The sequence below is a fragment of the Mytilus edulis genome, chromosome 6 (assembly GCF_963676685.1).
Source record: "Mytilus edulis chromosome 6, xbMytEdul2.2, whole genome shotgun sequence".
NCBI lineage: Eukaryota > Metazoa > Mollusca > Bivalvia > Mytilida > Mytilidae > Mytilus > Mytilus edulis.
In genome coordinates, this window is record NC_092349.1 from 63,886,858 (window position 1) to 63,914,076 (window position 27,219).

Sequence of the window (27,219 nt, forward strand, 5' to 3'; positions counted from 1 at the left end):
TGTAAAGGAGCATAACCTTGACCTATAATGGTTTACTTTTATAAATTGTTATTTGGATGGAGAGAGAGTTGTCTCATTGGCACTCATACCACATCTTCCTATATCTAATAACTCTAGAAAGCTAAATTTGATTTGTGTTTTGTGGTAATAAGCATTTTGTAGAAGTTTCATGCACTAGGTTGGGACATACAGAAGTACAGATCAATATAGAAATTAACTATACAACATTATTAAAAGGTTTAGCTGATTTTACAGAGTTATCTCCCTGTTGTGTTAGGTACCACCTTAGGATTTGATGACAGTGAAACATTAAATACAGTTTGTTTTCCTTTTGCTTGTTGTAAGTACAGGAAGTTTCAAAATATGTTTTACAGAGACCTTGGGACAAAATACAAAGATTAAACCATTTTATTAACAATTTACGTTTATTTAAAATAATAGCAGAAGTTGTAAGCTTTTTAATATTTAGTCATACTAAAGAGAGCAATAAATTTAATACAGTAGAATTCAATTAACAATATATTTAAAAGGATAACAAAAAATAACATTTGTTTTAAATCAAACACATAGCAAACAGTTTTGAAATGGACTGTTATCAAACGTCACAATGTAAATGGTACACATTAAACAGTATAATCGATAAAATAATGCAAGTGGGATCCCCCCAAAAAAGTTTACTCTGAACACTGTACAGGTGCCTTTCGAATGACTGTTTTTTTTTAACTAAAACATTTGGTATTGATGACACACCGTGACCTTAGTGTTTTAAATTCATAAATTTTACAGAGCATTTTGATTTCTTGAATTAAGGTTGTGGCTTCTTGCTCAAAAACAAATACACAACTCCTTCGAGTCAAAAATAGTATACACAGTTTGTTGATTATCTTAAATGTAATATTGAGCACATTTACACTTATAAATACAAGGACAAAAATTATTAAAAAGTAAATACTATGATACTTTGTTCTTAATTGTTTGTTAACTCTGAATATCAAATATAAACATAGGCAGATCCAAGGGGGTGGGTGGCCCAGTTAACCCGGCACCCCTTTGTTGGTAAAATTTGGTTCATTATATAGGGAATCACTGAATCATGATGGGAGCCTGCCTCCTCTTAGCACAGTCAGTTCCACCCCCTTCTACCCCGATGAAAAATTCTGGATCTGCCACTGGTAAAATTTTGAAGCCTGTGATCCTGACATAATTTATGTTAAATGCTGCAAGGGTCACACAACAGATCACCTGCCTGATAAGAATTTTGGTAGATATTTTTTTACAAAATCCCCTCCCTTTACCCTCCTAAGCTATACATCTAAAAGTGATGTCGGTCTACAATGCATTTTGCTAATATATAATGACTGTAATCACATCTCTGTGATCTGAGGTTAAATTTTAAAGAAATGATCTTGAATTCTAGGTACTGGTTATCTAGTTTCAATAGAAGAATTTTATACAGGAAAAAACTTAATAGACTTTATCGTGATTAACGAAATTTTCCTTTGATCTTGCTGACTTATAATTTTCTATCTCAGCGGAGTCAGTTGATATGAAAATTATCGCTTGAAACTAAGGATGCACGTGCTAGTTGTCATGAAATTAATAACGTTGTCATAGGTAAAATTGCAATAAACAGATTATCATTGGTCATTTTATCTTGATTGCTTTTCTTACTATCGCAGTACTGGCTCAAGCGAGAAAATCAATCCTTTTGAGATGATCAACAATTATCTATCATTATCTTCAAATACATGTAGTTACTACAACAAAACCTATTAAATTAATATAGGCCCAAATCTTTAATAAAAAAATGAATTAATTCACTATAAACATGGTTCATAGTATTAAACTAAAACATTTGTTGTAAAATATACACAATTACAAAATGACATCACAAACATTCATTACAAAATATCAACAATTCAAATTATTGCACAACATCAATAAATACATGTACTGACATATCTACAACCAATATATATACTTTGTAACTCATTTATTTTCATGGATTGAGGAAAATTTGTATATTCGTAAATACTAGATTTTTTGGCTTTTACAAATTCTGCATAAAAACTTTAAAATACAAATGTTATTTGCATGATGTCCAACACTCAATTCCAGGTCAACGTTTCTTGTGAAATCAACAAATGGATATTATACAGTATATGTAATTCAATAATTGTGAAATGTATGACAATTGCTTCTCTTTCTTCAATTTATATGTTGTAACTTGTCAATTATTTAACAAAACTGTGAGTTTTAAAGTGACATGAATTAAGAAACTTGTACATGTAATTGACACAGATTGAGCAGGAAAGTCCCAGTATTATTCAATCCATCAATTAAAACAGTAAGAAATGTTTATTATGTTATCTAAAAATATATTCACTGAAAAAGATATTTGTATAGCTGTATTCAAATGAAAGTGTGGAGGCTTTTAAAAATATATGGAAAACATCAAAAAAATTATAGTACATTCCATTAAAAAAATAAACTAGTATAAATAAACAGGTAACCAGATGAATTAAACCAATTGGATTGCACAGTTATATTAACTTCCTAAGTTTACCGTAAGTTAAGTCCTTACAAATTCAATGGTCTGGAAAAAGGTCAATAATTCTCATCTCAAGTATTTTATTCTGTTTGAGGGGTATTCTCAAGGTATGTGAAAGTTGTTTCATTGTAAGGATAAATCAATTACCAACAGACTGGTGTACTTTTATTTGTGAAAAAATCAAGGGAAATTAAAAAAATATTGGTTGAAGCGAACACATTGAAAATTTCCGTTAGCTACCTTGTGTTTTTTTGTACTGGTATGGATAGTAAACCCCACATTGACAGAAACAAGTGCCTGTGGTTCTGCATTAGAATGTAAGTCTTTATAAATCAGATTTTTTAAAACTTGGAATGTGTTAAATAATTATGTTTTTTCATCGAACAAGTACTAATAATTACATTAGATGTATGTTTCATCATAATACTTTATTCTGATTGGCTAACTGCACATCACATGTTATTCCTAAAGTAATTGCATCACTCAATAAAACTTTTCATTCATGACAACACGTGGTCCCACAATAAAGTGCACAGGTGAATTAAATAAAACAATTATAAAATTCGTGTTTTCATGTCAGATCATAGCTAAAAAATGTAATTATAAGTAATGGATGCTTCTTTTTGCAACTTCATAGCGTTGTAAAAGCGTTGACCGTGCACACATTTTTAGTATGAAGCGCGGAACAAAATGTACTTCGGTCAACGCTTTTACACCCCAATGAAGTCCCAAAAAGAAGCATTCAATTCTTAAGTATTCCCACTTTTAGAAACATGAAGAGTTTCTTTTATGGATGAAATGCATGAACAACATTAAAAGTAAAAGCAACCAAAAGCTTTGATATCAATGGATATAAAACTTTACCCTATCCAGAATTGATGACTAATTCATATTTCTTATGTCCATAAAAAGTTTGTTGTTATGTTGGAAGTTTCTTATTGTTTTTAAATATTATCATTTTCATAAACACTATTTTTATATTCAATTTCAACCCTGACTATAAAATAAGAAATGTAACTCAAGCTTGATCTGTTATTTATAAGGTATGGTATATAAGAACATTAACTTTGCACTTTATGGAATACAATACATAAATGTGGAGCTACATATCAGACCATTGTTTATAGTTAGAACATGTACAATATGACTTAGTTTTAAAAACAAATGAAACAATTAGAATCATTGCATTTATTTTTTTCTAAATCCCATGAATTAATATTTTTTGTTTTGTTCATTTGACTTTTTGTTAGAAATTTTTACTTTGTTTTCAAGGATCGAAACTGCACTACACTGAGTATGGTTACATTCACCGATTCCAAATCCAATTTGTTATTTTATTTCTTCTAAATCCCATATTTGGATTTGGTGTTAAAATACTTGGTGCATAATATTAAGATAAACATATGATAGGATGCTGCTTTCAAAGTGAAAACTAATCTAAATATTGCAGACTACAAACAAAATGGCAGTTAGATGAATGTGAATTTAGATATACATCATATATGAAATTGCTTGCTGTTTAATCCCTGATGTGCTTCTCTAGAAAGTCTCTGCAGACAAAACTAGTAACTATCTCTTATTATCATGTTGAACTTGTCAGCATGGTTTCTCCTTCATTATCTGATTCTGGCTTCTTTTTGGGTCTTCTTAATCTCCTGCAAGAAGATAGAGCACAGTTGTATAACAGAACTTTTATAAAGTTTTTTCACTTACTAGGGAATATAATTATAGATCATTGGTCATCTCAATGAGATTGATTTTCTTTCTTGAGGCGGTACAGCGAAAGTGAGAAAAGCAATCAAAATGGGATGATAATCTGTTTATCACTATTTTACCTATGGCAACATTGTTAATTTGAATGACAACAGCATGTGCGCCCTAAATTTCTAGCGATAATTTTTCATATCACTCTACTGTGTTAAGAATGGTCATTAAGATCAAATGAAAATTTCGTAAAATAGTGATAATTAGTTATTTCCTAAAAAAATAAGGGAGTTACAATATAAATGCATCATACTTTCACCCTTTAATTTTAATTTTTAATTTTTTTTAATTTGAGGTTTTTTTCAAGATAAACTTGCCCTTTTCAAATCTGTTAGACATATGCCAAGAAATATGCACTTATTTTTAATATAAATAAAAACTGAAATTCGTTTACTATGAATAACGATACTTTTTCTTTCTTTTGTAAGAGCCTCCTATATAAGGAACAACCCCTTTAAGTTAAAGTACTGATATTAATACTAACCTTTTACGTATACCTATGACTGTAAATGCTATCACAATTATCAAGAAAACTACTGCACAGCCAGCACCTGCTATTGCTCCTTTAGATAGAACTGATTCTTCATCTTTAGAATGTACTATTTGTTGACCTTTCTGAGCTTGACGATTGGCATGTGTTGTTGTTGTTGGTATATCTTCAATATTTACATAAACTACATCTGAAAAGTATAAAAGAAAATATACATGTGTACAAGGGTTTATATTTTTTTCATCAAAAAGTACAAAGAAAAATAAACAATATCTGAAATATTTGAATTTAAGATTTGGCCCCATGTTTGCTGCATGAATACTGTATTAAAACTAACTTACTTCCCTTGAGCAACTTTTTGGGATAGAAAAATATTGTGAATATAAGTTGTACATGTTGTATGTAATAAATAATATTAAATACCAATAATTTGTATTTCACACATGCTAGTATATTAAAGTTGTATTATCTTCTCTGTTACTTTTTATTGATATTTGGTTTATGAGAATAAAGATAACTCACTCATGTCTGTACATGTAAAATAAGTTGCATTGTTTTTAATTAATACATCAAGAACTTAATAAAATTTCAAAATAGTCTCTGTGAAGATGGGAAACAGTATGTCTGTTCTTTACATGATGATCAGATCTGCATTTTTTATTTTAATTAAATTATATGTATAATGGTGCTGTAACATGGTGTTGTGTTTCATAATGACATATTATATGAAAACCGGATTCAATCTGGAAGCAATGTTTACCATAGGTAGATTCAAACCCCTCCTCCTTTGTGGGAAAAGTTAGTTGACTACTGTAAACCAACTTAATTTCACGAGTGATTAATTTTTGCGACTTTCGCGGGAAGAAAAATAACGCGAAATTAAATCGTTGCGAATATGTATAACTTGGATCTTTCCTTATTAAACTATATCAAGTTAACTAAAAAATCGCGAAATTAAATTGCCGTGAAGTAGACTAGTTGGAGATAAACGCGAAATAAAGTATCCGCGAAAATAAGTTGGTTTACAGTATATAGGGAATTACTGAAGCATGACTAGAGTGGGCCCCCTCTTAGGACAGTCGGTTGTCCCCCCCTCCCCTTTTCCTTTATAAAAATGTCTGGATCCACCACTGGTTACATCATTGATACATAGTAAAACATTGGTATATATCTCTTGAAAATAAATCAATATCATTAAGCATGTTCTGTTTTTATAAAACTGTTCCCTATAATAAATGAAATAGTATTGCCAATTTGCTGTAGATGGCAGTTGTAAGCATTTTCTAGAATTAAATGTAAATTTTGTAGCTTTTAATAAATAAATGAAGAATGTGTCATACATGTAGGACACAGATGATGCTCAACTTGCATATAAAGTTATGAAAGGGCATGTGTCAAAAATGGTAACAGGGACGCTTTCCAAATTCAAACTGGATCTGAGTTTTGTGGTAATTCACATTGTATATAAGTTTCAAAACATTTAGTTATGGCAAACTAAAGTTAGGAAACAGATATCATTATTTGGAACTACAGACCAGTTTTTATCGAAAACTGAAATATGCAGACAGCATTCAACATACTACATTTGTACATGCATACATGTATAAATACAAAAATAATTAAAATATAATTTACCTGTTTTATTTTCTTTGTCTAAAACCCATATTGGATCAGCGGATTTCACACCTGCAAAATGTAGTCAGATTATTGCATGCTGTAGATAGTGCTACTAGAAACTGTTAGTGCTTTATAAGATAAAATAAACAAGAGGCTGTAAGAGTAAACTGGATTTTCTTGAGTTGAGCAAGTATGGAAAACTTTAAAGCTTAAAGCAGCTTTGAACTTGGTTTGTGATTGAATATTTGACCATCATAGATTTGTGACACAAACAAGAATGTGGTCAAAGAATTCAATAATTTGAAATTGAACATTTACCTTTTACATGTATGGTCAAATATCCAAAATCTGAGTACATTGTTAGAATTACATGTAGCATATCAAAGAACCTGAAGAATTATTTTTTTGTAAATACATATAACTTACTCTATTTCTGTTATGGTTCGCTTCTCAGTTAAAATTTTATAAGACTTTCACAGATGGCTTATCATTATACATGTAAAAGATTTATAAAAAGAAAAATGGGGGTCAATGGGCAAATTTTTTTAAGGCATTCAAATAGATAAAACCAGAGGATTCTGAAAATCTGACAAAATATCCAAAACTTGACATGCGAACTCCCCTACGTGTAGGGGAAATACATGTAGCTCAAATTCCTATAATTGAAAACACTTTTCACCATTTCTTTTAAAGGGAAATAACTCAAATTCATATAATAAGTATAACTTTTGGCTATTGAAAGGTTTACAACTCAACAGCGAGAAAAGCTAAAATCGTGAAAATTTAATTTCAAATTTATTTAGTCACAAGAAACAACATATCTAAATTTGAAAAAAAATCATCAAAGCTTTTTCGTGTTAATGAATCAGAATGGACACTGTTTGGCAGATGAAAACACTCCTGCCCGCTGTACATCCCAAAATCAATAACAATAAAATCAATAATCTTCTGAAAATCTAGTTAAAAACAGCATGTTCCTTTTAGTGCATTAAAAATTTAAAACTTTCTCTTTCTGATTTTTTAGTTCACTATACTTACTTATACAGGTCCCATTGGGAGCCTCAATATAGTCATCACAACACACACTCACAGTGGAATAATAATACTGTGTTCTGTTGCTATTTTTATCACAAATTTCTTTTCTGAAATAAAAAATGTTAAAATCAGAATATCTGCTCAGTAAAAGCTATATTTTTTTACCTAATATAAAAAGAAGATATGGTATGTTTGCCAATGAGACAACCGTCCACAAGAGACCAAAATGACACAGACATTAATAACTATAGGTCACCGTACGGCCTTCAACAATGAGCAAAGCCCATACTGCATAGTCAGCTATAACAGACCCCGATATGACAATGTAAAACAATTCAAACCAGAAAACTAACGGCCTTATTTATATAAAGAAATGAACGAAAAACAAATATGTAACACATAAACAAACGCTCAAGTTACTTTATATATATATATCTACATGTACATACTGCATTAGATTTTCTTGATATATTCACTTATAAAAAGATTTATAAAATAAATCATATTTCTCAATTTCCACATTAAAAAACCGTTGATAAATGAATGTTGTTTATTCAAATTACATTTGAACATACTGACTTACTGCTCTGATTTAAATTGTAAAACCGTTATTTAATTCTGTTCTCCATTTGAATTGTATTTGAGAGTATTTTTTGAACAGATAAATTAAAAATTTATAAAATAGATTTATAACTATGGTTGACAAAATTGGGAAGGCTTGCAACAAATGATTCTGAATGACGAATAGACTAATAAGATGTTTGACCCTAATATTTTAATAACTATGCATTTGCATTCAGGTATCTCTGATCAAATTTATTCATTCATAGTGTGTTGATTTACGTTTTTTTATTCAGTTAAGCCTTCCAATTGATATTTTATTGAGTGTTTTTCTATGTTGTGATGTTATGCTATTGTTTCAGAAAAAGAGAGAAGGTTTGGTATCATTAATTCGTTTAATCCCGCTGCAAATGTTTGCACCTGTCCTAAGTCAGGAATCTGATGTACAGTAGTTGTCGTTTGTTTATGTAGTTTATACATGTTTCTCGTTTTTTATATAGATTATACCGTTGGTTTTCCCATTTGAATGGTTTTACACTAGTTATTTTGGGGCCCTTTATAGCTTGTTGTTCGGTGTGAGCGAAGGCTCCATGTTGAAGGCCGTACATTGACATATACAATGTAATGGTTTACTTTTATGAATTGTTATTTGGATGGAGAGTTGTTTCATTGGCACTCACACCACATCTTCCTATATCTAATAAGATGTCCAAAATATAGATGAATTGTTAATATAACACCATTTCTGAATTGGTCGGTTCATCATGGTGACATACAATGTACATAAATTAATTTTTCAAAACAAATGAAAAGGAATATGATGACCATCACTTACTTGTAAAAAGTACACAGATCTAAACTGAACCATCCACAACGAGCCTTATAAGCTTGAACACATGGTCCACTTTCATACATTTGAGCAATTTTTTCTGTCCTCTTGACTTTATTACATCTGTGATTTGATGAACTTTCTTCAATTTCATTTCTAAAATGCAATTTATTGTCATTAAAGATTTGCTGAAATAAAAATAAATCAAAGTACTGAACATCGGATGACCACAAGTTCTTGTGGATGGTCAAAAGCACACGTTACAGAAAAAGATCACATCTCTATACCTGAAATTGAGGTTAATGTACAGAGATATATTTTTTTCTGAGACAAGTGAGCGAGTGGATAATGCATTAAAAAGAGAAAATTCACCGTAATAACTACATGTATTATATTGTAGTGATACAAATCAGTATATAAGAGGGGGGATAGGAGGGGTCCTGATCCCGAAATCCCGGGCTTAAAAACACGGAATCCCGAAATCCCGGGCTTAAAAATACGAAATCCTGAGGTCCCGAAATCAGTAAAAAAGAATTCCCGGAACCCGAAAGGGTAAATCCCGAAATCCCGAGCTTAAAAACACCCGATCCCGGAGCCCCGATAAAGGTCCTACCCCCCCCCTCATATAATGTACCTCAGTTCTGGGACAATAATTATACTAATATAATGATAGTCCCAGAGTATACACTGGTTTGTTGTTATATATTTAAAAAAATGTATATAAATATAACAGTTACATACATGTAATATATATATATATAATTTCCATCCATTTGTATATCATTCTATTCTAATATTCTAATAATAGTGCAGTGCAAGTGCATGGTGAACACTCTTGTGTAAAAAATTGTTTTTTTCAAAAAGATTAAATATGAGAAGCCATTCATATTTTCCTGCAAAAACAATTACAGAGTTACCGATCCTTGCCGGGAGTGTTACAAAACGTTCTTGAGGTTTCCGCAAGCATTAACAAAATTTTTCGGTAAGTGCATAGATATTATCAATGATTTTTTACTTTTATATTTAAATCTTACGATAAAACATTTTCATATTATTAATTTGTGTTTTAAAAAAAATATTTATAGGAGTATCCATTGAAAAAATTAATTTAAAACAAGCGATAAGGAATGTTATTTTGCACTATATAATGTCCGCCGATCTATAATATTTATGGATCGGTTGAAAACCCAAAACTAATTTGCATAATGGAAATTTAGGCGACAGCAATAAATAGGAATGACCTCAAGGTCATCTTGATGTAAAAATCAGGAGCAGGTATTGAATTAACTTTTACATTTGATAGGAATTCATTACCTGCTTCTCCAGCCAATCAAAGCCTGTTTGTTGTGTTACTCAATTTTAATCAGGTACAAATGTAGGCACTAAAATTTATTTGTCTCTCATGTGATGAAAAATCTGAAAACTCAATAATATTTTTCGGTAGGTCTTTTCACCACCGAACACCACCGCACACCGCCGAACACCCCAAAAGTTTATTATTTTGTCTTTTATCATTATCAATGTGAATTGAATATGATATTCAAGTTATTAATTCAACAAATAAGAAGATTTAAAGTCCGAATATCTACAGAAAACAGAAAGGAAGAGTCTTATAACACCCCACTTTTTGAACTCCGCTGACCCTCATGGACACCTCAAATATACTTTTCCCATTTTTTCTTCTTCTAACTCTTCTATAAAATAGTTGTACCAATAATAATAAAAGAGAAAAATATAAAAATCTAACCAATGAATAGAGATCCAGGATACTTGAACTGATTACTGATTATGAATATATTTGAATTTTATAACACACACAATGTAATCCGGAAAGTGATGAATCCGGAGACGTTTTTTCTTGTATTGATTTTCGATTTTAACATAAAAATGATGCACATAAAAATCGAAAAATTGATTAAATTATATGTAATTTAATTTATTTTATCGTTTTAATGTATAATATCAAAGTTTTTCTTAGTGGTTGGTGGTTTTTCAGGTGTTCGGTGGTGTGCGGTGGTGTTCGGTGGTGAAAAGACCCACTCAATATTTTTGGACAATCTTTTATTTATGAACCCTCACCATTCTGTCAGAGTTAGTCCAAATAATTATGACTCTTGAAAGGCTATTATATTATTTTCTATGAGGTCTTACATTCTCTGTAAAAGCAAGAAATAAAATAGTCTTTGAAGAGTCATAAATTTTTATTTGGATTAGGTCAGAGTTGAAAAATTAATTTAAGGATACATCCTGTAAACAAAGGGAATCTATTAGAGTTTCTAGTTTTCTTATATTCTTTAAAAAAAAAAAGCAATTTTCTTTCATATGGGAATCACTGAAAATTCTTACCCTTCTACAAACACAAGCAGCAAAACAAAGACAACTGATACTGTCAATAATGAAACGAATTCGTGATAGATGTACATTTTGCAGGATGATGATTAATGGCACTTATTGATACAGTGTATGTTTCCGGTGTCACATGGTAACATACAACATCTAGATTCTGTTTGGATAGGATTCGCTCAGCTGATGTTCAACAACAATAAATAGTTTGGACTTTAAACCTATGTCGTCATTGACACAATCTAATTTCGTTTTGACAGGAAGTAAACAATGTTTTCTAGAACATGCGTACACGTGACGTCTAACATGTGTTTCCGGTAACTTTCGATATGACTGAAGAAAGAAAAAATTCGGGCGAACCATTTGAAAATGAAAGATCAACAGAAAAAATCGTGTCTTCTGAAAATATGTTTAGTGAAAAACCAACACTAGAAGATATGTAAGTACTCAAATCAAAGATAATGATTTATTTATGTAGCGAGCCGACTAGCGTCTGCTCGGTTAGACCTGAGATATGGGAACAGCATATCCACGTTGTCCTATAACATATATGACCTCGGGGGCATTATTTACTATTTCTATTTACGGTTTCTGATATTTGATTTTTACTACCAATATGCCACCCGAGATCAAAAATGAAAATATCAGTATAAAAAGGTTCAAAATTAAATAAGAATGCGAAGTCATATATGAGGGGGAGGACAGGGGTAAGGGAGACAGGGAGAAAGGGGGTAGAAGAAAGGAGAAAGGGGTGGGAGAAAGGAGAAAGCGGTAGGAGAAAGGAGAGGAAGGCTGGGAGAAAGGAGAAAAAGTTGGAGAAAAAAATAAAATATGAAAAAATGAAATATCTCTTTCCGGTAAATTAAAAAAACTAGAGGCTCTAAAGAGCCTGTGTCGCTAACCTTGGTCTACATGTATGTGAATATTAAACAATGGACACAGATGGATTCATGACAAAATTGTGTTTTGGTGATGGTGATGTGTTTGTAGATCTTACTTTACTAAACATTCTTGCTGCTTACAATTATCTCTATCTATGACACTACTTTCTGTGGAAAATGTTATTGAAAATCTTCAAATTTTAAGAAAATTGTTAAAAATTTACTATGAAGGGCAATAACTCCTTAGGGGGTCAATCGACTATTTTGGTCATGTGACTTATTTTTAGTTCTTACTTTGCTGTACATTATTGTTGTTTACAGTTTATCTCTATCTATAATAATATTCAAGATAACAAAAAAAACAGCAAAATTTCCTCAAAATTACCAATTCAGGGGAAGCAACCTAACAACCGATTATCCGATTCATCTGAAAATTTCAGGGCAGATAGATCTTGACCTGATCAACAATTTTACTTCCTGTCAGATTTGCTCTTAATGCTTTGGTTTTTGAGTTATAAGCCAAAAACTGCATTTTACCCCCATGTTCTATTTTTAGCCATGGCCGCCATCTTGGTTTGTTGGCCGAGTTACCTGACACATTTTTTTAACTAGAAACCCAATGATGATTATGGCTAAGTTTGGTTAAATTTGGCCCAGTAGTTTCAGAGGAGAAGATTTTTCTAAAAGATTACTAAAATTTACGAAAAATGGTTAAAAATTGACTATAAAGGACAATAACTCCTAAAGTGGTCAACTGCGGTCACGTTGACTTATTTGTAAATCTTACTTTGCTGAACATTATTGCTGTTTACAGTTTATCTCTATCTATAATAATATTCAAGATAATAACCAAAAACAGCAAAATTTCCTTAAAATTATCAATTCAGGGGCAGTAACCCAACAACAGGTTGTCCGATTCATCTGAAAATTTCAGGGCAGATAAATCTTGACCTGATGAACAACTTTAACCCATGTCAGATTTGCTCTAAATGCTTTGGTTTTTGAGTTATAAGCCAAAAAATGCATTTTACACCTATGTTCTATTTTTAGCCATGGCGGCCATCTTGGTTGGTTGGCCGGGTCACGCCACACATTTTTTAAACTAGATACCCCAATAATGATTGTGGCCAAGTTTGGTTTAATTTGGCCCAGTAGTTTCAGAGGAGAAGATTTTTGTAAAAGTTAACGACGACGGACGACGACGACGGACGACGACGGACGACGGACGCCGGACGCAAAGTGATGGGAAAAGCTCACTTGGCCCTTTGGGCCAGGTGAGCTAAAAATAAGGAGAAGAGGGATGGGAGAAAGAAGAAGAGGGATAGGAGAAAGGAGAAGAGGGGTGGGAGAAGGGAGAAGGGTACCCCCTGTCCTTCTCCTCATATATGTTATCAGGTTAACGTAACGGTACCTAAATTGCACGGAGTACCCAAATTGCACCTATTTAGCAAAAACAGCAACGGAAATTTAACAAGATAACAAGATTTCCTAGAGACTAACATGTAACAATTTGTATTTTTATGATTTGATACTATGCACGTTTTTTAACAAATTAAACATATTTAGATATACACAAAACGTTCCAAGTATTTATCAACAGATGACTTGTTCACCGAAAAAGCTAAATGAGACTACAAGTCAGTGGCGGATCCAGGGGGGGGGGGGGGCACTGGCTGCCTAAGAGGGGGCCCGATTTCATCACGCTTCAGTGATTCCCTATATAAGCAACCAATTTTTTTTCTCTAAAGGGGGGGGGCGGCCCCTCTTTCCCCCCTAAATCCGCCTCAGCTATCCAACCAGACGAATTTCTCAAAAAAGCACCTACTACTGAAGAGAAACATTACTGCCAAGAAATTTGAAGGATACCAAGCAACCAATATCAGTGTGGAAAAACGAGTAAAGAACAACTCTACGTGTTTTGAAATTCAACCAAGCCAAACACCACAATATTCAAATTCATTTTTTGTAAAGACAGTGATCGTGTGGAACCAGCTTGACGACACTGTAGTGCGCGCATCAAGCGTAGAGAGCTTTAAATCTGCTCTCATACAGTTGTTGCAAAGCCGAATATAGCCTCGTTCTGAATTTTTATATACAATGTGATAGGACGTGCCGCTGGAATAGGTCATGCACCTTTTCAAGCTTGAAAATGTGTGAATAGGTCGGGAAAACTATCAGAAATATATGATTAGGTCAATAAAGTTCCTATTACTTCTACGTCTGTCATCTTTCTTGGTGCTCGTGGTTGTGTTTATCAACCTAACTTTTCTCTTTAAGCACTTTGGTATTCCACTCTAATTTCACTGAGAACAATCAAATGTCAAGGCTTCAAGTTACATATAGGTACCTGAAACCCAAACAATTTTGGAAAAGGTTACTTTTTTACCTACGCTATATATGAAAAGATATATACATTATTAAAATCTAAGTTATATGAAAAGGGTGGGGTAACATAACACAAGCAACACACCCTATCAATTAAGTATTGACGTAACCCTCCCCAGACTTGGACCTATAATTGGTTATGTTTACACATTGCAAGGTCAAATGCTAATATATGTGTGTTTCCTATTACATCTGTGAAAAAATAGGGTAGGTAGGTAGGGATTTTTATTTTTATTTTACAATTTCTTTTACTATGGAAGAGAAATTATGACTCTAACGGTGCTTGAAAAAAGACCAAAAAAAGCCTTTTTGTTAGGCTATTCCGAAGCTAAAAATATAGGGTCGGTAAGGAAATAGAAACCATACATATTATTATTTTTTTTTTACTGAATAACGCCAGTGCCCCAACTGCGTGAAGAGCGCAGAAAAACAAGCCTACTAAATCCTTAGCCATGGTTAGATCTGTACTAGAATATGGTGCTGACATTTTGGACCCATTCACCTACATGGACATGGGAAATAAAAATGTTAGAAAGCATACAGAAAAGAGGTGCACGTTTCATCCTGCACGACTACAGATACAGAGAAACAGGATGCGTCAAAATATGCTTTTAAACCTGGAAATACCACCTTTCCTAGAAATAAGGAAATATTAGAGGCTGACTATGTTATTCAAAGTGGTTGAGGGATTGGTGCCGTGTATTGAACCATGAAACTACTTGCAAGAAATCAGAAACAAACGCGAAGTCAAAGCAAAATACTTAAGTGATTTTTAATACACGAACATCGTAGAAAGACAAGACACACGAAATAGCAGAGCATTCTAAATGATAATGATGATAGACTGCAAAACAGGCATCCGCAAGAACTCCCCTTTTCCTAAAACGATATCCTAATTGACCATTTTGAAGAGATAAACGCGGCATGCAAAAACGACAGTAGATGCATGGTTTCACGGCTGCCCTCTAACAATTGGACTAACAAAGCAGCTCTCCTTCTGTACAGTGCGCATAAATATCATGTATATCGACGATCGGATCCTGCACTGTGCAAATACTATATGCAGATACAGATACATATTGTGTCATGGATGGAGGGTTGTCTCATTGGTACGCATTCCACATCGTCACCGTAAATTTTAGTAAATTAAAATACAAAGTTTTGTTATCAAGAAATTTGCTGTCATGGAGCAAGCATTCAGGTAAAGGACAACGTTTTCCCTAGATACACCATCATGACTGAAATATCATCTGGTTAATGCTGAAAGTTAATAGCTTTGTAAAGTAGAATTATTGGAAGTCATTTTATAAATCTTCGTATTCGGTTCCTCATTTGAACTATAATAGTCTTATATTGATTGTGTGCCATCGATCAAATGTATTCTTTCAGTGTATGATCATGATGTTTACTTGTTTTTGTTTATTTTTCTTTTTGATCGAGTTACATCATCATTTCGATATTTTAAAGCGTGTCTTTCTTTGTTTTAATATTATGATACTACTATTAAGGGTGAAAGTTGGCGCCTGTTAAAACGTTTTTAACCCGCAGCATTTGTTTGCATCTATACTAAGACAGGAACCTGTTGTTCATGCAGTAGTTGTCATTTGAAAATTGTTGATGTGGTTCATAAGCAATATAATTGTTTCTCGTTTCTCATTTTTTTTATAGATTAGACCGTTGGTTTTTCTGTTTGAATAGTTTAACACTAATCATCTTGGTGCCTTTATAGCTTGCGGTTCTGTGTGAGCCAACGCTCCCTGTTGATTGCCGTACTTTGACCTTTAATGTTTTACTTTTTTATAAATTGCCCAGTTGGGTTGAGAGTTGTTTCATTGGCACTCATGAGGGCCCTCATGGGGTTTTTGATTATGTGATTACTTGGCCGTTTTTTTAATGATTATTTGATTATTAAGCCAAATATTTCATGATTATTTGATTACCTAGGACTGTATTTTTAGTTTATGATTATTTGATTACTAAAGATAAGCAAATATTTAATGATTATGTGATTATATTGGCAAAAAAATGGTGATTATGTGATTACTAGGACCCCCCCATGAGGGGCCTCACTCATGTCATCTTCTTATCAGGGCTTTCCATTGAAGCCGGTAGCCGGCGGAAATCCGCCGTTTGCGGTGGCTTCAAGTGCCGGCTACTTCACTGACAAAAATATAAATTCAAAAAGAAAATAATATCTTTTTCAAATGTTTACAGGCAGCCGAGAGACGTATTTTCGCAAAGTCGCGGTCACGATAAACAAGGATGAAAAGTCAGTGTTTACCTTGGGCTAAATATAGTTCACATGAATTCAGGTCACTGATTGGTTGTCTATTTAAAGTCATAATGCATCGTTTCTTTTCAAAGATAACAAGAGAGACGTTCCGGTGGTCATTGAATGATAACAATAGAAACGTTCCGAGGGTCATTAACTCGTTGGCTTTTTTACTTTTAAAACGTGAAGACAATCAGATAGGATGACAATCTTATGTTATGGAATAATATCAGTCAAATTAAAGAAAGTGTAGTAGATCATAATGTTCAGAATCTGGAAAACAGTATCTTTTGAAGTTCATTTTTCAAGGCCCACGTGGTGTTCAGAGAATCAAGGTCAAAAACGAAAGTAGAATATTGTCGACTCGACCTCAAATAAATAACATTTCCAAATAATTTATGTATCCGACTTATTGAACAGTTTAAAAGAGAAAATCAGAGGATATATCAATTTTCTGTCAATGCTTGAAAAATAATTGTATGATTTTAGTTACGCGTACCAGTCTTTAGAGAGAAAAGGGGGGTCATTTGTTTACAAATGCACGTAGTTCTGCAAAATAAATCGATCAAGATTTTTAACAAACCGGATTATTATATAAATAAATCTCTTTTAAAAGTAAATGAATTTTAAGCATAAATAAATGAAAATAAAAAACTATAACATAAAAAAAAAAAAAGTCTTTGAGATTTTTTTTTTTTCTTTAATTTCATACATAAAAAATGGTCATTTGAAAGATGAAATTAGGTGCCAGGAGATTGCGAGAATGCAGGATTTTGCTCTATTAATGGCAGAGCTTCTGGGGGCCTTGAGCGGCCCCCAGACCCCCTGCCGTAAGGCACCAAGCTTACAGCTTGGTGGACGTCCGGCTTCGCCGAACGCATGTTACAGCCGCCTATAATTTTAATTCAGCCTTCTACTTCAATTTCAATGGAAAGCCCTGCTTATATCTAATTAATGTAAGCAATTGTATTTTGTTATTTTTGTAGTTAGGGAGCTACCATTTGATTTTTATGGGGGGGGGGGGGGGGGGGGGGCTAGGATGAAATTTGAAAAAAATAGGCAGGACAGGAGTTTTGAGTAAAAAAAAAGGCAGGATGAGCACTTGCAAAAAAAAAAAAGTCAGGACGACAATTTAGGTAAAAAAAAGTCAGGATAAACTAAAAAAAAGAAATGCAGGACCGAACCGAGTGAAAAATATAAAGGCAGGACAGAGATTACAGCTTAAAAAAAATGCAGGACAAAATGTGTCATCCTAGCCCCCCCCCCCCCCCCCCCATAAAAATCAAATGGTAGCTCCCTTAGTCTGAAGTTACATGGTTCATATTGTAAGTTTTGTTTGTTTGTTTGCAGAAGGTCACTCCAGGAAGAATTTTCAGCAGAAAGAAACTGGAACCAGTATCATACTCCTAGAAATATACTTCTTGCTTTAGTGGGAGAAGTTGGAGAGCTATCTGAAATTTTGTAAGACATCTAAACGAAAAAATCCATTGATTATGTCTTATCAGTTAATACCGTAGCAAAAAAAAATGTTTATATACAAAATATCATACAGAAAACTAAAGACTAAGAAACACTAAGCCCCAAAAAGAAAAACAGGAGTGGTCTCAGGCTATGGAAGGGAATTCAGCAGATCCTGCTCTGTCAGTGGCACCCATCATCAATGTTGGAAAGTTGAATTTGCTGCTTTGAGAGCAGTTTAATACAAGTATTTAAAATTAGGGGATGAGATAAGATTGTCAATGAGACAACTTTCAATAAACTATAGAACAAGATGTGACCAATTACATGACGGCCTATGGTCGGCATTTTTCTTAGTGTTTATTCTGTTTTTCAATAACAGTTCATGAGATAAAGTTTTTCATTTAAGATTGTTGAATGTCAATATTTATAAATAAGAAATAAGAAAAAAAAAGTAGCATTTGATAGTACCCAAAAAACGTCTATGTAGCTATAGGACTTCTTATAAAATAAATCACTACTCACTTGTGACCAAAAATTTACGATAGATACAAAATAAGATAGTTTAAAAGTGAGAAATCTACAATGCTAGCTATATACATCATATAGGTAATCATATTGATAGAAACTAGTGACGATTTCTGTCTTTTATATTGTTTAAAAAATAAAAGTAACATATGTGTTGATTTGTTTTCAGTCAGTGGAAAGGAGAAGTTAAAGTTGGTCTTCCTGGTAAGTTATTCTACTCAATTGAGTGATGTATTTTACATGTACATTCAATTTACGACATTTACGGCATATTTAACCTCTCTTGCAAATAGCTATAGAGCAATTTAAATTGATAGCGACTGGATAGTAAGGTTCTCCCAAATTACCCATACACCTAATACGCGAAACAAACGTGTACATGCAGTAAATCAACATACAAACATTAATAACCCTCAACTCCTGTCCAAAAATAAAATTTCGAGGTTCCTATCTTATCACATTCATTTTTAATGAAAAACCCTTAATTTACTTCTTCATTGTTTTTCTTCTTAGACTGATTGCGATATTTTACAAATATTTTTATAAAGTAAGCAACAAGATATTAGACTTTCGAATCTTACTTATCAGAGATGCTTCTAAAGAATTCTAAATTTGTTGTATCGAAAGTTGTTATTGAGTAAAAGCTATGTGGCATAAATACGTGTTTGTCCTGACGATGTAGACAAAAGACTTTCCAATCCATACATTGCTGCCAGTGTACATATAATATTAGTTACATAGTGTGCTAGTGACCTAATACGGTATATATGGGGTCAGTAAATTCCATATGGGGTGAGAGCGAAGCTCGAATCCCCATATGGAATTTACTGACCCCATATATACCGTATTACGTCACAAGCACGCTATGTAACGAATTTATCTTACCGACTATCTTAACGTGTGAAATTAAGACTAGTGGTTCTCAAAATGAGCAAGTCTGCAATACTGTAAGCACTAAGAAAATACTTCCATTGATCCTACAAAAACAGATGCCAACAATAACTTGTAAGGTTTAAATGTGTTTTATGAATTTGTTTCAATCTTAATCATCAATTTCTTCGTCTGTTGGAACTTTTAAGATTTTTTTCTCAGTACCGTTTTGTTTTTTATAAAGGGACATAACACCATTACTAACCGTGTATGAAATAAGCCCCACCCCCTTCTTACCTAATAAGGAATATAAAGGGACGTAACTCCACTACTAACCGTGTATGAGATAAGCTCCGCCTCCCTACTAACCTAATATCAAATATACACGGTTTGCACGCGGACGCTTTTAACCAATCATATACCTGGAAATGTATAGGAGGTAAGATAACATTACATACAGACATACAAATTAAGTTTTTCGTCTAAGTCTTCTGATTTCATCCTTGGAAGTAGATACATTTTGGAGGAAAATCTTGAGGACAAACTGGATTTTTCTTTTAAGAAATAGAATGTTGAACGTTAAGATTCTGTTAACGAAACTTTTATTATCTAAAAATATTAAGTCTGCACTATTGTATAGAATTGAATAATATGTAAAAAGTCTTATTCCAAGGACTGTTTACAATATACTAAATGCATATAAAGATGTTATCTGTTTGAATGACCATCTTCAGAATTTACGGAAGAAGAAAAGAAGCATGTGGGCCAAGAAATGAGTGATGTTTTGATTTACCTTGTCCGATTAGCTGACAGGTGTAAAATTGACCTCCCGGCAGCTGTTTTACAAAAGTTTGAGCAGAATAGACAGAAATATCCCGCCAAAAAGGTGTACGGCAAAAGTGATAAATATACTGCTTATGAATAAACATTTTAATATTAGCCAACATGCATTACGTTTTTTTAACAGATTAAAAATTATTCCAATTCTTTACGAAGACACCGGCCTCCCAAACAGAAAGTTGACAAAATAAAAACATTAAGTTTATTAATGTGAAAATTAGCCTTTGTCAACTATGCATCCTCCGGATGAGGGATTTTCTAGCTGTATTGAAGACCCATTGGTGGCCTTCGGCTGTATTCCGCTCTTTGATCGGATTGTTGTTTCTTTGACACATTACATATTTTCATTCTCAGTTTTATCTTCAATGCTATATATTTTTGTATTAATCAAAATTGATAAGCTATACTTAGCAATGTATGAACACAGAATCGAGAACATGCCCACAAACTACCATTCACAGGTTTATTTTAGTTTAAGATGAACTGCTAATGTTAAGTCAATGATATTTGGTATGCAAATTTATTGGCATTTGCAAGTATCGTTTCCATGGAGATTATATATCGACTATGAATATTTTCATAACTTGTGTAAGATGTTAAAGTATTGCTATTTTGATTTCAACATTTGCATAATCAAAATTACAAAAAGGCGAGACATATCTCTGTGAAAGCAGTTTATTCATGTTATAGTACGAAGTGAAAATTGTTTTCAAGACGAATTGTCGTGTCTTTGTAACTATATTTTCCATTACAACTCACAGTAGATGCAAAAGTAACACATTTTAGTAAACGAATTTAGACTCTTAATATACGAGTCGTAGAGTTCAAGAGGTTCTTCGTTAATTGTATTACGTCATCTCTATATTGAAATTGTTAATCTTATATTAACCGATGTGGGTTTTCCCCGATTTTCTGATATGAAGACTAACTGAAATGATTTACTTATTATATAATACATTATCTTTCTCGGAAGTATATGTAATAAAAGATCAACTCATCCTTTTGAGCAATTTTATCTATGAGTGGGTGGGTACTTTATTATTATTTTCCTTGTCCTTGAGAAAATTAGATGTTTTTAGATATTTATAGTTATCTTATTAAAACATTAATAAATCTTTAATTGCCCTTATTGTCACTCCCACGAATCAAATCTTGTCTAGACTTACTATTTTTATTTTGCAATGTTACACATAGTGTATCCGGCTGGGATCCCGCTAACATGTTTAACCCCGCCACATTCTGTATGTATGTGCCTGTCTCGGGTCAGGAGCCTGCTATTCAGTAGTTGTAGTTTGTTGATGTGTTACATATTTCTTTTTCGTTATTTTTTTGTACATAGCTCACCTTTTTAGCTCACCTTCCCCAAAGGGCCAAGTGAGTTTTTCTCATCACTTGGCGTCCGTCGTCCGATAACTTTTACAAAAACATATTCTCCTCTGACTCTACTTAGAAAAATTTAACCAAACCTGGCCAAAATCCGGATATCTAGTTTTACAAATGTGTCGGACGACCCTGACCCCAACTAAGATGGCTAACATGCCTAAAATAGAACATTGGGGTCAAATGCGTTTTTCGCTAATATCTCTGAAATCGAAGCCTTTAGAGCAAATATGACTGAGTAAAATGTTAATCAGGTTGAAATATATATGCACTGAAATTTTCAAATGAATCAGACAACCAGTTGTTGGGTTGCTGCCCCTGAATTGGCAATTTCAAGGACATTTTGCTGTTTTTGGTTATTATCTTAAATACTATTATTGATTGATTGATTGTTGGTTGCTTTACCCCGCATTATGAATACTATTTTTACTAGAGATAGATGTAAACAGCAATAATGTTCAGCAAACTTAGATCTACAAATAAGTCGACATGAAAAAAAAAATGTCAGTTGACCCCTTAAGGAGTTATTGCCCTTTATAGTCAATTTTTAACAATTTTCTGAAAATTTTCGTAATCCGTTACAAAAATCTTCACCTCTGAAACAAATGAGACAAATTTAACCAAACTTGGCCACAATCATCATTAGGGTAAATTGTTTAAAAAGTGTGTCCGATGCCTACAAACCAAGATGGCCGAAATGGCTAAAAATTGTACATAGGGGTAAAATGCAGTTTTTGGTTCTTATATCTCTGAAACCAAACATTTAGAGCAAACTGACGAGGGTTAGATTGTTTATTAGGGCAAAATTTATCTGCCCAATCAGATACCCTGTTGTTTGGTCGCTACCACTGAATTGGTAATTTTAAGAAAATTTTGCAGTTTTTATGGCCCCGCCACGAAGTTGTCGGTGCAATATATTTTTACCCTTGTCCGTAATACCCTAATTCTGTAATTCTGTCATTCCGCAACAAATCATTATACGGAGTTTTTTTTCTAAACCCCTTCCGATATCGGGCTAATTTTTGGTATATGAGTTAAGGTAGCACTCCACAGTTAGAAAATAAAATTAAAAATGAGCCCCAAAATGTTTTATCATCTCCTATTCCTGGATTTCTAATACATTAACCTAACTGTTTGTGTTGTACATGTGCATATGTATGTAATCAGTATATTCCATAGATTTGATTTTCAAAAGTTAAAAGGGTGAAAATTAATTCCTTTTATGTGTATCCATGGCAACATTCTGCATTTATTTACCATAAATATTGCAAAAAGGGGGGTGAACATGTCACATATCCCCCCAAAATTTGGATCAAACTAGAATTTCAATGCCTTTGAGTGATACCTTTTTAGAAACTGTTTTCATAAATCTTTCTAATGATCAAAAAAAAAATGGGTGTCTTTCGCCTCATTTTTTCGTAAAATCCAATCACAAAGTTCGTGCGATAAAAAGTTGGAAAATAACATTACAATAATTGCCGGACCAATGTATGGTATGGACATGCAAATACGGACTGTCATACAGAAAACAGCCTATATTACATACATTACATAACCTTGTTGTTCATATAAACCCAATACAAAGGCTGTTTTAATACTCAGCTATCTAAAAATGATTTTTATTGCACACTAGCTCTCATATTTTAAAAATCCACAGGGGCCAAAATGCGAAACTACACACCTAACTGTGGAGTGCTACCTTAAGGTGAAATTTTTCCTCTTCTGTCTCAATTTGTTTTATGTTTTCTGTGTTTTACTAGCTGTTACGATGAAAATGGTACCTTAGTTTTTAAAATTGGTTCAGTAATAAAGATTTTATGAAAGTTAGCAGTTGATGTTGAAACGCGACAAAAAGTGATTTAAAAATAAATACTGGATCATAGTGAAAAACTTCAAGTCTGTCTCATTTTTGGGGTAAATTTCTAAAACTTTTCCCTTTTTTTTAATTTAAAATTATAAAATTACCTTAAAAGAGGACAAATTGTACAAGTTTTAGGCGTTTGAAAGCACTTATAGGTCATTTTTGCTGTAAATAGCATACCTAACCTTGGTTTAGAAGCTCTCAAGCTGGGTATAAATTTCTAATAGTACTGGCATCATTTAATTTAATTAATGCCAAATTATAATATAAAATCCTGCTAAAAATGTTCATTTGACTTATTCGCATTAAAAAATTTAAAGCGATACATTCTGAGATTATCATATAAAGCGCAATCTTTGGTTACAAGGGCAAAGCCAATGGAGTACAAATTTAAGACCGCAACATGTCTAAGTGTCAAAATGTGTATATTTGGTTGCTAAGGACAGTAAACAATAAAATTAACATAAATTGCATTCCTAGCAGATTTTTTACCTTCAGAACTAAAACAAGAACATAAAAGACTAAAGATTTATGGTAAATTTTATCTTAAAAAGTGCATTTCTGTACTTTCTGATGTGCCATAAGGTAGCACTCCACAGTTAGAAAATAAAATTTAAAATGAGCCCCAAAATGTTTTATCATCTCCTATTCCTGGATTTCTAATACATTAACCTAACTGTTTGTGTTGTACATGTGCATATGTATGTAATCAGTATATTCCATAGATTTGATTTTCAAAAGTTAAAAGGGTGAAAATTAATTCCTTTTATGTGTATCCATGGCAACATTCTGCATTTATTTACCATAAAATATTGCAAAAAGGGGGGTGAACATGTCACATATCCCCCCAAAATTTGGATCAAACTAGAATTTCAATGCCTTTGAGTGATACCTTTTTAGAAACTGTTTTCATAAATCTTTCTAATGATCAAAAAAAAATGGGTGTCTTTCGCCTCATTTTTTCGTAAAATCCAATCACAAAGTTCGTGCGATAAAAAGTTGGAAAATAACATTACAATAATTGCCGGACCAATGTATGGTATGGACATGCAAATACGGACTGTCATACAGAAAACAGCCTATATTACATACATTACATAACCTTGTTGTTCATATAAACCCAATACAAAGGCTGTTTTAATACTCAGCTATCTAAAAATGATTTTTATTGCACACTAGCTCTCATATTTTAAAAATCCACAGGGGCCAAAATGCGAAACTACACACCTAACTGTGGAGTGCTACCTTAAGGTGAAATTTTTCCTCTTCTGTCTCAATTTGTTTTATGTTTTCTGTGTTTTACTAGCTGTTACGATGAAAATGGTACCTTAGTTTTTAAAATTGGTTCAGTAATAAAGATTTTATGAAAGTTAGCAGTTGATGTTGAAACGCGACAAAAAGTGATTTAAAAATAAATACTGGATCATAGTGAAAAACTTCAAGTCTGTCTCATTTTTGGGGTAAATTTCTAAAACTTTTCCCTTTTTTTTAATTTAAAATTATAAAATTACCTTAAAAGAGGACAAATTGTACAAGTTTTAGGCGTTTGAAAGCACTTATAGGTCATTTTTGCTGTAAATAGCATACCTAACCTTGGTTTAGAAGCTCTCAAGCTGGGTATAAATTTCTAATAGTACTGGCATCATTTAATTTAATTAATGCCAAATTATAATATAAAATCCTGCTAAAAATGTTCATTTGACTTATTCGCATTAAAAAATTTAAAGCGATACATTCTGAGATTATCATATAAAGCGCAATCTTTGGTTACAAGGGCAAAGCCAATGGAGTACAAATTTAAGACCGCAACATGTCTAAGTGTCAAAATGTGTATATTTGGTTGCTAAGGACAGTAAACAATAAAATTAACATAAATTGCATTCCTAGCAGATTTTTTACCTTCAGAACTAAAACAAGAACATAAAAGACTAAAGATTTATGGTAAATTTTATCTTAAAAAGTGCATTTCTGTACTTTCTGATGTGCCATAAGGTAGCACTCCACAGTTAGAAAATAAAATTTAAAATGAGCCCCAAAATGTTTTATCATCTCCTATTCCTGGATTTCTAATACATTAACCTAACTGTTTGTGTTGTACATGTGCATATGTATGTAATCAGTATATTCCATAGATTTGATTTTCAAAAGTTAAAAGGGTGAAAATTAATTCCTTTTATGTGTATCCATGGCAACATTCTGCATTTATTTACCATAAAATATTGCAAAAAGGGGGGTGAACATGTCACATATCCCCCCAAAATTTGGATCAAACTAGAATTTCAATGCCTTTGAGTGATACCTTTTTAGAAACTGTTTTCATAAATCTTTCTAATGATAAAAAAAAAATGGGTGTCTTTCGCCTCATTTTTTCGTAAAATCCAATCACAAAGTTCGTGCGATAAAAAGTTGGAAAATAACATTACAATAATTGCCGGACCAATGTATGGTATGGACATGCAAATACGGACTGTCATACAGAAAACAGCCTATATTACATACATTACATAACCTTGTTGTTCATATAAACCCAATACAAAGGCTGTTTTAATACTCAGCTATCTAAAAATGATTTTTATTGCACACTAGCTCTCATATTTTAAAAATCCACAGGGGCCAAAATGCGAAACTACACACCTAACTGTGGAGTGCTACCTTAAGGTGAAATTTTTCCTCTTCTGTCTCAATTTGTTTTATGTTTCTGTGTTTTACTAGCTGTTACGATGAAAATGGTACCTTAGTTTTTAAAATTGGTTCAGTAATAAAGATTTTATGAAAGTTAGCAGTTGATGTTGAAACGCGACAAAAAGTGATTTAAAAATAAATACTGGATCATAGTGAAAAACTTCAAGTCTGTCTCATTTTTGGGGTAAATTTCTAAAACTTTTCCCTTTTTTTTAATTTAAAATTATAAAATTACCTTAAAAGAGGACAAATTGTACAAGTTTTAGGCGTTTGAAAGCACTTATAGGTCATTTTTGCTGTAAATAGCATACCTAACCTTGGTTTAGAAGCTCTCAAGCTGGGTATAAATTTCTAATAGTACTGGCATCATTTAATTTAATTAATGCCAAATTATAATATAAAATCCTGCTAAAAATGTTCATTTGACTTATTCGCATTAAAAAATTTAAAGCGATACATTCTGAGATTATCATATAAAGCGCAATCTTTGGTTACAAGGGCAAAGCCAATGGAGTACAAATTTAAGACCGCAACATGTCTAAGTGTCAAAATGTGTATATTTGGTTGCTAAGGACAGTAAACAATAAAATTAACATAAATTGCATTCCTAGCAGATTTTTTACCTTCAGAACTAAAACAAGAACATAAAAGACTAAAGATTTATGGTAAATTTTATCTTAAAAAGTGCATTTCTGTACTTTCTGATGTGCCATAAGGTAGCACTCCACAGTTAGAAAATAAAATTTAAAATGAGCCCCAAAATGTTTTATCATCTCCTATTCCTGGATTTCTAATACATTAACCTAACTGTTTGTGTTGTACATGTGCATATGTATGTAATCAGTATATTCCATAGATTTGATTTTCAAAAG

General features: G+C 32.5%; 2 protein-coding genes across 2 annotated transcripts; one reads left to right on the forward strand and one right to left on the reverse strand.

Annotated features, from left to right (window-relative positions):
• Positions 1–406: 406 nt before the first annotated feature.
• Positions 407–11,450, reverse strand: LOC139528102 (uncharacterized). Its single transcript, XM_071323933.1, has 6 exons — positions 11,194–11,450; positions 8,854–9,003; positions 7,461–7,564; positions 6,441–6,491; positions 4,800–4,995; positions 407–4,206 (listed from the first exon to the last, which is right to left on the reverse strand). The coding sequence occupies exons 1-6, from the start codon at positions 11,268–11,270 to the stop codon at positions 4,134–4,136; spliced, it is 651 nt and encodes a 216-aa protein (XP_071180034.1). The 5' UTR covers positions 11,271–11,450; the 3' UTR covers positions 407–4,133.
• A 2-nt stretch (positions 11,451–11,452) lies between these two features.
• LOC139528103 (dCTP pyrophosphatase 1-like) lies at positions 11,453–20,528 on the forward strand. Its single transcript, XM_071323934.1, has 4 exons — positions 11,453–11,629; positions 18,079–18,189; positions 18,884–18,918; positions 20,319–20,528. The coding sequence occupies exons 1-4, from the start codon at positions 11,520–11,522 to the stop codon at positions 20,507–20,509; spliced, it is 447 nt and encodes a 148-aa protein (XP_071180035.1). The 5' UTR covers positions 11,453–11,519; the 3' UTR covers positions 20,510–20,528.
• Positions 20,529–27,219: the final 6,691 nt, after the last annotated feature.

Bases quoted from the DNA above. Each gene is read 5' to 3' on its own strand.
- LOC139528102 (XM_071323933.1), bottom strand. From the start codon at position 11,270: ATGTACATCTATCACGAATTCGTTTCATTATTGACAGTATCAGTTGTC. The intron at 9,004-11,193 runs GTAAGAATTTTC...ATTGCATTTTAG, and splicing joins CTGCTTGTGTTTGTAGAAGG to AAATGAAATTGAAGAAAGTT. The intron at 4,207-4,799 runs GTTAGTATTAAT...ATCTTCTTGCAG, and splicing joins GTCATAGGTATACGTAAAAG to GAGATTAAGAAGACCCAAAA.
- LOC139528103 (XM_071323934.1), top strand. From the start codon at position 11,520: ATGACTGAAGAAAGAAAAAATTCGGGCGAACCATTTGAAAATGAAAGA. The intron at 11,630-18,078 runs GTAAGTACTCAA...GTTTGTTTGCAG, and splicing joins AAACCAACACTAGAAGATAT to AAGGTCACTCCAGGAAGAAT. The intron at 18,919-20,318 runs GTAAGTTATTCT...GACCATCTTCAG, and splicing joins AGTTAAAGTTGGTCTTCCTG to AATTTACGGAAGAAGAAAAG.